The sequence below is a fragment of the Dendrobates tinctorius genome, unplaced genomic scaffold, assembly GCF_039654945.1.
Source record: "Dendrobates tinctorius isolate UK_male_01 unplaced genomic scaffold, ASM3965494v1 ptg000034l, whole genome shotgun sequence".
Lineage (NCBI taxonomy): Eukaryota > Metazoa > Chordata > Amphibia > Anura > Dendrobatidae > Dendrobates > Dendrobates tinctorius.
The window spans coordinates 8,607,754-8,620,149 of NW_027361702.1; the positions used below are offsets into that span (position 1 = coordinate 8,607,754).

Consider the following 12,396-nt stretch of genomic DNA (forward strand, 5'->3'; position numbering starts at 1 on the left):
TCCATCATTCCTATGATGCCTGGGGGGTGGTCCTTTTTCGCTGCAGCGAACAGACTTGAGACAGAGACTGATGCGTTTTCAGGACACGCTTAAAATTGTGGGGACTGGGGACTAATCGTATTGACCTGGGAAGTGCATTCCAAAGAATTGGCGCGGCACGTGTAAAGTCTTGGAGACGGGAGTGGGAGGTTCTGACTATTGAGGATACTAACCTCAGGTCATCAGCAGAACGGAGGGCGCGGGTAGGGTGGTATACTGAAACAAGGGAGGAGATGTAGGGTGGTGCTGAGCCATGGAGGGCTTTGTGGGTGAGGGTAATAAGTTTATACTGAATTCTGGAGTGGATGGGTAGCCAGTGTAATGACTGGCACAAGGTAGAGGCATCGGTGTAACGATTGGTGAGGAATATGATCCTGGCTGCAGCATTCAAGACAGATTGGAGAGGGGAGAGTTTTGTAAGAGGGAGACCGATTAGAAGAGAGTTACAATAGTCGAGACGAGAATGAATAAGAGAAACAGTAAGAGTTTTTGCAGAGTCAAAAGTAAGAAAAGGTCGAATTCTAGAAATGTTTTTGAGGTGCAGATGACAAGAGCGAGCCAGTGATCGAATGTGGGGGGCAAAGGAAAGCTCGGAATCAAGTATGACCCCAAGACAGCGGGCATGTTGCTGGGGAGTAATAGTGGAACCACAGACGGAAATGGCAATGTCGGGTGTAGGTACATTAGTAGCGGGAGGAAACACAAGGAGTTCAGTCTTTGATAGGTTCAGTTTCAGATATAGTGAGGACATGATATTAGACACAGCGTTTAGACAATCGCCAGTGTTTTCTAGAAAGGCTGGCGTGATGTCAGGAGAAGAAGCGTATAATTGGGTGTCATCAGCATAGAGATGGTACTGGAAACCAAATCTACTGATTGTTTGACCAATAGGGGCAGTGTACAAGGAGAAGAGGAGGGGGCCTAGAACCGATCCTTGAGGAACCCCAACAGTAAGAGGAAGGTGAGAGGAGGAGGAACCGGCAAAAGAAACAGTAAAGGAGCGGTCGGAGAGATAGGAGGAGAACCAGGAGAGAACGGTGTCCTTGAGGCCAATGGAACGGAGCATAGTGAGGAGGAGCTGATGATCCACAGTGTCGAATGCTGCAGAGAGATCCAAGAGAATTAGCATGGAGTAATGACCATTTGATTTAGCTGTTAGCAGATCATTAGAGACTTTAGTGAGGGCAGTTTCAGTGGAGTGTAAAGAGCGGAAACCGGATTGGAGAGGGTCGAGAACAGAGTTTTCTGAGAGATAGCGGATAAGACGGGAGTGGACCAGGCGTTCCAGGAGTTTAGAGATGAAGGGAAGATTAGAGACAGGTCTATAGTTAGCGGCACAATTTTGGTCGAGGGATGGTTTTTTAAGTAGTGGATGTATGATGGCATGCTTAAATGAGGAGGGAAAAATACCAGAAGAGAGAGAGAGGTTAAATATTTTAGTTAGGTGAGGGGTGACAGCAGGGGAAAGGGACTGGAGGAGATGTGACGGAAATGGGTCACTGGTGCAAGTAGTTGGGCGAGAAGATGCAAGGAGCCTGCTTACTTCTTCTTCTGTGACTGGTTCAAAATCAGAGAGTGAGTTAGATGCAGTGGGGGAGGGAGGACAGTGCATGGTATGAGGGGATTTGGAGATAATTTCCTGTCGGATCTGGTCAATTTTTTCTTTGAAGTAATTGGCCAGATTGTCAGCTCGGAGCTCAGTGGTTGGGGCCTGTACTCTTGGATTGAGTAGAGAATGAAAAGTGTCAAAGAGACGTTTCGGGTTATTGGACAGTGAGATGATGAGGGTGTTGAAATAGGTTTGTTTGGAGAGGTGAAGGGCAGTGTTGTATGTTCTAAGCATAAACTTAAAATGGATGAAATCTTCGTGTAGATTGGATTTTCTCCACAGACGTTCGGCGCACCTGGAGCACCGCTGCAGGAAACGTGTTTGCACCGTGTGCCAGGGTTGTCGCCGTCTGCGTTGTGGTGTTCTATTTATAGGGGGTGCAAATTCATCCAGGGCAGTTTGAAGTGTTTCATTGTAATGCTTCAAAGCAGAATCAGGACATGAGAGGGAGGAGATAGGGGCCAATGAAGACTGCAAGTTCTTCAGAAGTTTCTGGGTGTTAATGGCCTGTGTGTTTCTATAAGTCTGGACAGTGGGGGTGACCTGAGCAGCCTGGCAGTTCTTTATAGAGAATGAAAGAAGATTGTGGTCAGAGAGCGGGAGAGGGGAGTTTGCAAAATCATCCACTGCACAAAGCCGAGAGAAGACCAAGTCGAGGGAGTTTCCGTCTTCATGCGTTGGAGAATTAGTAAGCTGCGAAAGGCCAAATGAGGAGGTTAGAGATAAAAGGTGAGTAGCAGATGGGGAGAGGGGAAGAGCAATGGGGATGTTGAAATCTCCCATGATGAGGGTAAGGATGTCACAGGAGAGAAAATGTGGAAGCCAAGTGGCAAAATGATCCAGGAACTGATGGGAGGGGCCGGGAGGACGATATACCACCGCCACTCGCATGGAGAAGGGGGTGTAGAGTCTGACGGCATGGACCTCAAAAGAAGGGAAGACAAGTGAGGGTAGTTGAGGGATAACCTGAAAGGTACATTTTGGTGATAGGAGCAGACCAACGCCTCCACCAGCTCTATTGTCTGATCTTGGGGTATGAGAGAAGTGTAGCCCCCCGTATGAAAGAGCAGCAGCAGCGGTAGTATCTGACTGCTGGATCCAGGTTTCAGTAAGAGCCAGAAGGTTAAGAGAATTAGAAAGGAAGAAGTCATGAATGAAGGAGAGTTTGTTACACACTGAGCGAGAATTCCAAAGTGCACAATTAAGAGAGACAGATGGCATGCAGGGAATATTAATAAGATTAGAGGGGTTTCTGAGTGTAGCAGTGGGGGGGTTTGACTTTCTATAACATGGGGGACCAGGGTTGGGAGCAATGTCTCCTGCAACTAGGAGAAGGAGGATAGAAAGAGTGAGCAGATGGTTAAGTGATTTGTGAGAGCGTCTCTGGTGTTGAATGGTGGGACTGGCTGGATCTGTGCAATTTAACAATGTGAAAAGAGCATGAGTGCTATACATAGGAGAGGAAAGGAGCGAGGGGCCAATATGGATGGAGTGTGGAGAGTTAATGCCAGGGCGGTGGATGTGTGTGAATGCAGCGGCCAGGATATAAATTACACAAATGCATATGGTATATATTTGTTGTACTCCAAATGTACAGGGAGTAGATGTATATAAATGTCTTACCTGTCTCCTGCCCTGTCTAACTGCCATGTTATAACTGCCAGAAGTACTTTGATACATGTACTTCGATTACATGTGCATAAATGCTCCCCCTAGCTATGTCTGAATATATAGGAGGTTAAGGCTAAGTTTTTTTTTTTTTTTTTTGGCTCTCTCTTCTCGTTAATCAATCACACTAAATTGAGACACCAGGACCCAATAAAATGTTGTGGTCAAATAAACACATGTCCAGCACTACATGGATCATAAAGCACTTTGAAAAGTTTCTTGACCTCACAACATAAGGGGACAAGCAGAGTAAGTTGAAATAACTATATACCAGATATAAGCTTGCAGAGTTGAAAACACATAGATAGCATTCAGGATTAACTGCTTGCTGACATTGAATGGAGACACAGGAGTGGATTCAGAGCAGAGATTGGAAAAGCTGGTTACCAGATATAAGCTTGCAGAGTTGAAAACACATAGATAGCATTCAGGATTAACTGCTTGCTGACATTGAATGGAGACACAGGAGTGGATTCAGAGCAGAGATTGGAAAAGCTGGTTACCAGATATAAGCTTGCAGAGTTGAAAACACATAGATAGCATTCAGGATTAACTGCTTGCTGACATTGAATGGAGACACAGGAGTGGATTCAGAGCAGAGATTGGAAAAGCTGGTTACCAGATATAAGCTGGCAGAGTTGAAAACACATAGATAGCATTCAGGATTAACTGCTTGCTGACATTGAATGGAGACACAGGAGTGGATTCAGAGCAGAGATTGGAAAAGCTGGTTACCAGATATAAGCTTGCAGAGTTGAAAACACATAGATAGCAATGCTTTATGCATCCATTAGCCCTCTGTGTCTGTACTGTTACACACTTAACATTATGGCTGGTCCATACAATCAGGGCAACTGTTACCACCCACCTTTCGTGTCTACCTCTTTCCTCATAGACTGTAAGCTTGCGAGCAGGGCCCTCACTCCTCTTGGTATTTGTTATAATCTACTGTATGTGATTATTGTTATGCTGTAATGTCTATTGTCTGTACAAATCCCCTCTGAAATGTAAAGTGCTGCGGAATATGTCGGCGCTATAAAAATAAAAATTTATTATTATTATTATTATTATTATTATTATGATGTGCGTTCAACAGGTCCTCTTTATTGGCCGTCCTCTCGACGACCGCAGCACCACACAGCAGCTGCACGACAACTTCTGCACACAGGCCTGGGTACCTTTCTTCCTTTTCCTAATTGACGTCCCTCGTGGCTCTTTCGCTGTGGCTGCCCTAGGCCTACCATCACAGCGCTTCACCTGTCCAAGTCTGTCCGTCTGGTACCCCCGGGCTTTCTCTGTCCTGCGGCTCTCCTGTCAGGGCCACCCCCTGACCGTCTCTCTCTTCAGTCCCCTCCAGAGCTTCCTCTTCAGTCCGTCTCTCCCTTCCGTCTCCTCTTCTCCTGGACTGGCTTGCTTCTGGAACTCTCTGCAACTATTTATTCCCCTCCCCAGGAATTCCCCTCTAGAGCTCCTGTAACTCTGCCCCCCATGACTCTGCGGTTTCGTAGCCTTAAGCTGATGTTAAGCCCTGTCCTCACTGCTCCCTGCTTCCATCTTGTGGCCAAACAACAGTACTACGCTGTCTTCTTTTCCTGCTGTTCTTGGTCTCCCTCTAGTGGCCAAATCCAGTATTTTACCATATTCTACTCTCTCTAGCTGTCTCCCCACACACATATACAACAGTCCTCGTCAAGCACTTTTACGGCACATTTTACATTTACCTTCGTGCTGCAGACAGGTCCATAGGTCAGTCCACTTCCCTACACTTACAGTTCGTTGCCTAGGAGAACGACCACCGCTGCTGTCTAGCGTGTAAAGACTGCGGTGAAGTTGACCAGGATAAGGAGATAACAGTGAGCACCAGCGATCCTGGCTACCAAACAGAGCTTATATGCTAAATAGAGAAGATCTTGTAATCACTGCGCATATACTGCTGTTTAGCAGCGGTGGTCGAGCTCCAAGGCAACGAGCAGTAACAAAAGAAAAGTGTTAGTGACTCAGGAATGGCTGAAAAATTTGAATATGGCTTTAATAGTAAAATTGCTCGTATTTACAAGCTCAATCTGACAATACCCATGCATGTAAATTTTAATAACACTTTAAAGCAAAATTAGTCCTTGTCCTAAAGGAGTAAGAAATAATGTTTTACTGGATTTTAATGTCTTTATAAATATTAATATATCGGTACTGTCTATTTCTTTTTTTTTAATGAGCCGCAATTTCTTTTTATGAATTGTTGCAGGAATGCAAAGGACTCAATCACTTTGACAGTTCTACATCCCCACCAGGTGAGAACAGAACCTTTACTAATAAATGGTAATATTGCAGATGGACATGATCCGCATACAGACTACGGACTACTAGTAATAGTGCAGACGGCCATGGTCCCTATAATGACTACTGATAACAGTGCAGATGGCCATGGTCCACATACAGACTACAGACTACTGGTTACAGTGCAGATGGCCATTGTCCACATACAGACTACTGGTTACAGTGCAGATGGCCATGGTCCACATACACACTACAGGTAATAGTGCAGATGGCCATGGTCCACATACAGACTACAGACTACTGGATACAGTGCAGATGGCCATGGTCCACATACAGACTACAGACTACTGGTTACAGTGCAGATGGCCATGGTCCACATATAGACTACAGACTACTGGTTACAGTGCAGATGGCCATGGTCCACATACAGACTACTGGTTACAGTGCAGATGGCCATGGTCCACATACAGACTACAGGTAATAGTGCAGATGGCCATGGTCCACATACAGACTACTGACTACTGGATACAGTGCAGATGGCCATGGTCCACATATAGACAACAGACTACTGGTTACAGTGTAGATGGCCATGGTCCACATACAGACTACAGACTACTGGTTACAGTGCAGATGGCCATGGTCCACATACAGACTACAGGTAATAGTGCAGATGGCCATGGTCCACATACAGACTACAGACTACTGGATACAGTGCAGATGGCCATGGTCCACATATAGACAACAGACTACTGGTTACAGTGTAGATGGCCATGGTCCACATACAGACTACAGACTACTGGTTACAGTGCAGATGGCCATGGTCCACATACAGACTACTGGTTACTGTGCAGATGGCCATGGTCCACATACAGACTACAGACTACTGGATACAGTGCAGATGGCCATGGTCCACATACAGACTACAGACTACTGGTTACAGTGCAGATGGCCATGGTCCACATACAGACTACCGACCACTGGTTACAGTGCAGATGGCCATGGTCCACATACAGACTACTGGTTACAGTGCAGATGGCCATGGTCCACATACAGACTACAGGTAATAGTGCAGATGGCCATGGTCCACATAAAGACTACAGACTACTGGATACAGTGCAGATGGCAATGGTCCACATATAGACTACAGACTACTGGTTACAGTGCAAATGGCCATGGTCCACATACAGACTACAGACTACTGGTTACAGTGCAGATGGCCATTGTCCACATACAGACTACTGGTTACAGTGCAGATGGCCATGGTCCACATACAGACTACAGGTAATAGTGCAGATGGCCATGGTCCACATAAAGACTACAGACTACTGGATACAGTGCAGATGGCAATGGTCCACATATAGACTACAGACTACTGGTTACAGTGCAAATGGCCATGGTCCACATACAGACTACAGACTACTGGTTACAGTGCAGATGGCCATTGTCCACATACAGACTACTGGTTACAGTGCAGATGGCCATGGTCCACATACACACTACAGGTAATAGTGCAGATGGCCATGGTCCACATACAGACTACAGACTACTGGATACAGTGCAGATGGCCATGGTCCACATACAGACTACTGGTTACTGTGCAGATGGCCATGGTCCACATACAGACTACAGACTACTGGATACAGTGCAGATGGCCATGGTCCACATACAGACTACTGGTTACAGTGCAGATGGCCATGGTCCACATACACACTACAGGTAATAGTGCAGATGGCCATGGTCCACATACAGACTACAGACTACTGGATACAGTGCAGATGGCCATGGTCCACATACAGACTACTGGTTACTGTGCAGATGGCCATGGTCCACATACAGACTACAGACTACTGGATACAGTGCAGATGGCCATTGTCCACATACAGACTACTGGTTACAGTGCAGATGGCCATGGTCCACATACACACTACAGGTAATAGTGCAGATGGCCATGGTCCACATACAGACTACAGACTACTGGATACAGTGCAGATGGCCATGGTCCACATACAGACTACAGACTACTGGTTACAGTGCAGATGGCCATGGTCCACATATAGACTACAGACTACTGGTTACAGTGCAGATGGCCATGGTCCACATACAGACTACTGGTTACAGTGCAGATGGCCATGGTCCACATACAGACTACAGGTAATAGTGCAGATGGCCATGGTCCACATACAGACTACTGACTACTGGATACAGTGCAGATGGCCATGGTCCACATATAGACAACAGACTACTGGTTACAGTGTAGATGGCCATGGTCCACATACAGACTACAGACTACTGGTTACAGTGCAGATGGCCATGGTCCACATACAGACTACAGGTAATAGTGCAGATGGCCATGGTCCACATACAGACTACAGACTACTGGATACAGTGCAGATGGCCATGGTCCACATATAGACAACAGACTACTGGTTACAGTGTAGATGGCCATGGTCCACATACAGACTACAGACTACTGGTTACAGTGCAGATGGCCATGGTCCACATACAGACTACTGGTTACTGTGCAGATGGCCATGGTCCACATACAGACTACAGACTACTGGATACAGTGCAGATGGCCATGGTCCACATACAGACTACAGACTACTGGTTACAGTGCAGATGGCCATGGTCCACATACAGACTACCGACCACTGGTTACAGTGCAGATGGCCATGGTCCACATACAGACTACTGGTTACAGTGCAGATGGCCATGGTCCACATACAGACTACAGGTAATAGTGCAGATGGCCATGGTCCACATAAAGACTACAGACTACTGGATACAGTGCAGATGGCAATGGTCCACATATAGACTACAGACTACTGGTTACAGTGCAAATGGCCATGGTCCACATACAGACTACAGACTACTGGTTACAGTGCAGATGGCCATTGTCCACATACAGACTACTGGTTACAGTGCAGATGGCCATGGTCCACATACAGACTACAGGTAATAGTGCAGATGGCCATGGTCCACATAAAGACTACAGACTACTGGATACAGTGCAGATGGCAATGGTCCACATATAGACTACAGACTACTGGTTACAGTGCAAATGGCCATGGTCCACATACAGACTACAGACTACTGGTTACAGTGCAGATGGCCATTGTCCACATACAGACTACTGGTTACAGTGCAGATGGCCATGGTCCACATACACACTACAGGTAATAGTGCAGATGGCCATGGTCCACATACAGACTACAGACTACTGGATACAGTGCAGATGGCCATGGTCCACATACAGACTACTGGTTACTGTGCAGATGGCCATGGTCCACATACAGACTACAGACTACTGGATACAGTGCAGATGGCCATGGTCCACATACAGACTACAGACTACTGGTTACAGTGCAGATGGCCATGGTCCACATACAGACTACCGACCACTGGTTACAGTGCAGATGGCCATGGTCCACATACAGACTACTGGTTACAGTGCAGATGGCCATGGTCCACATACAGACTACAGGTAATAGTGCAGATGGCCATGGTCCACATAAAGACTACAGACTACTGGATACAGTGCAGATGGCAATGGTCCACATATAGACTACAGACTACTGGTTACAGTGCAAATGGCCATGGTCCACATACAGACTACAGACTACTGGTTACAGTGCAGATGGCCATTGTCCACATACAGACTACTGGTTACAGTGCAGATGGCCATGGTCCACATACAGACTACAGGTAATAGTGCAGATGGCCATGGTCCACATAAAGACTACAGACTACTGGATACAGTGCAGATGGCAATGGTCCACATATAGACTACAGACTACTGGTTACAGTGCAAATGGCCATGGTCCACATACAGACTACAGACTACTGGTTACAGTGCAGATGGCCATTGTCCACATACAGACTACTGGTTACAGTGCAGATGGCCATGGTCCACATACACACTACAGGTAATAGTGCAGATGGCCATGGTCCACATACAGACTACAGACTACTGGATACAGTGCAGATGGCCATGGTCCACATACAGACTACAGACCATTGGTTACAGTGCAGATGGCCATTGTCCACATATAGACTACTGGTTACAGTGCAGATGGCCATGGTCCACATACAGACTACAGACTACTGGTTACAGTGCAGATTGCCATGGTCCACATATAGACTACAGACTACTGGTTACAGTGCAGATTGCCATGGTCCACATACAGACTACAGACTACTGGTTACAGTGCAGATGACCATGGTCCCCATAATGACTACTGGTAATAGTGCAGACGATCATGATCCACATAATGACTGCTGGTAGTGATGAGCAAGTATACTCATTATTCAAGATTTTCGGAGCATGCTCAGGTGATCTCCGAGTATTTGGATGTGCTCGGAGATTTAGTTTCTGTCGCCATAGCTGCATGATTTGTGGCTGCTAGACGGCCTGAATACATGTGGGGATTGCCTGTTTGTTAGGGAATCCCCACATGTATTCAGGCTGTCTAGCAACCGCAATTCATGCAGCTATGGCGACAGAAACTAAATCTCCGAGCACATCCAAATACTGGGAGATCACCCGAGGATGCTCGGGAAAACACGAGCAACGAGTATACTCTCTCGCTCATCACTAACTACTGGTAATAGTGCAGACGGCCCAATCTGAGCGCTGTAAGTTCAGTTCAGGGGGCTTTGTCTGAGTACTGTAATCCATAAAACTTCAGCTTATCTCTCCCATGAATATAAAGATCCCGTAATATCACTTTAGTCATAAACACACACATTTACTAAGATCGAAAAAAGACAGACTTCCATCAATTTTAGTAGTTTTCATTCAATGATATATAATTCCTTATCATTACTTTTAATTAAAATTGTTCTCCCCGATTAAAAAAATAGATATATACAAAAATTAAAAACTTACCAGACCGATCCCTCCTGCTTCTCTTCTAACACTGGCTTGTTTCCCAATGGTTCTTTTTCTACATGATATTACACCATGTTTAATGTGAAAGTCTCTACAAACAGTGCCCTCCCCAGGCGATCCAGCACTGTCAATCACCATTGAGAAAGGCAGGGACATGCCCAACCAGTGAACGGATCAGTGCACTGAGCCTCTTGGTCAGCATATTTTATTACACTTCAGTCTCTGCAAAACGGAGGCAGTATTGAAAACACTAGAGTTACAAATTTTATTGGAACTACAAGTGCTTCTCACTAAATTAGAATATCATCAAAAAGTGAATTTATTTCAATTCTTCAATACAAAAAGTGACATATATTTTATAGAGTCATTACAAACAGAGTGATCTATTTCACGTTTATTTCTGTTAATGTTAATGATTATGGCTTACAGCCAATGAAAACCCAAAAGTCATCATTATCTCAGTAAATTAGAATAATTAACAAAAAAGCACCTGCAAAGGCTTCCTAAGCATTTAAAAAGGTCTGTTAGGCTACTTTCACATTAGCATTTTTCAGCGCAGCGCTTCGTGCGCAATAGAAACGCATGCAAAAAACGCATCATGCGTTTTGCATGCATTTGCGTTTTTTAGGCGCAAGCGTTTTAACCAGTTTCAAGCCATGCTAACTCTTAAAACGCATGCGTTTTGTAACGCAGGCGTGCGCATGTCCATGCGCACACCTGCATTCCCATAGGCTGTAATGCGTTATTTTGTCGCATTCCGTGCGCAAGTGTTTTTTACGCCGTTGGACGGACGCAAAAATGCAACAGGTTGAATCTGGCGCGCCTAAGCGCACACCTTAAAAAAAACGCATGCGCACGAAAACGCATATGAACGCGTGCAAATGCTAGACCATGCGCACGCCATGTTAAACATAGGTGTGCATGACGCATGCGCATGGAGGCGCATGATGCGCTGCGCAAACAAACGCTAATGTGAAACCAGCCTTAGTCTGTTTCAGTAGGCTCCACAATCATGGGGAAGACTGCTGACTTGACAGATGTCCAGAAGGCAGTCATTGACACACTCCACAAGGAGCTTAAGATCACTCTGTTTTTAATGACTCTATATAATATGAGTTTCACTTTTTGTATTGAAGAACTAAAATAATTTAACGTTTTGATATTCCAATTGTTTGAGAAGCACCTGTATGTCCTTGAAAAGGCTGGGTGCTTAGTTTATACTGTGAATTTGGGCTTACACACTCCCTTTAAAATGTATAATTGCAGAAAACCCAGTACAAAGGGTTATGCTCATACAACACTCAGGCTCATTGCATCTAGTAAAGGTAAACACTGTGTGCGCATCATCTAGGATCTGGCCGACCTTAAAGGTATATTGCCCCATTTAAGCCCTTGCATTGGCACCTTTTGCACCTAAAGCATTTGAATGCACTATTTGGCTTTCCTGTTGCTTTTGACACTGCTCCACTTGAATTGTCACTACAGTGGAGTGATCTCTACTTACATGGTCTTGTAATTAATTTTATTGCCAGTTTTTTTCTCTACCCTAGACATATATATATATAATTATTACTGTTGATGTGATTCACTCGTGGTTGCTTTATATATATTTATTGTACACTCTTTTTTATGCATTTTTGCATCTACTCCTCTTTTAAGGGCCTTTTTCATATGATCACATATATATTTTTAATAGATTTTTTTATAATTCTATCTATGTGATCAATAATTTTCTACTCTTTGGTTCGCAACTCATTACAATGAAATTTATACATATGATTATATATCTATTTTCTTATATAGCATTTTATGTACAGTCCTGATACGTGCACATGTTTTCTATACAGTACTACTGTTTGCCACTTTTTGTTCAATAAAGGCAATTTTATTTGAATATTTCTAGTCCGGTATTTTA

The 12,396-nt window shown here is 44.9% G+C and overlaps 1 protein-coding gene across 1 annotated transcript in view; it reads left to right on the forward strand.

Annotated features, from left to right (window-relative positions):
* The window catches only part of FRMPD3 (FERM and PDZ domain containing 3), a 382,662-nt gene that overhangs the window by 232,234 nt on the left and 138,032 nt on the right, over positions 1 to 12,396 (forward strand). The window contains exon 6 of the mRNA XM_073573072.1: positions 5,559 to 5,604. Coding sequence (XP_073429173.1) covers positions 5,559 to 5,604 — 46 coding nt within the window. The remainder of the gene's footprint in view (positions 1 to 5,558; positions 5,605 to 12,396) is intronic.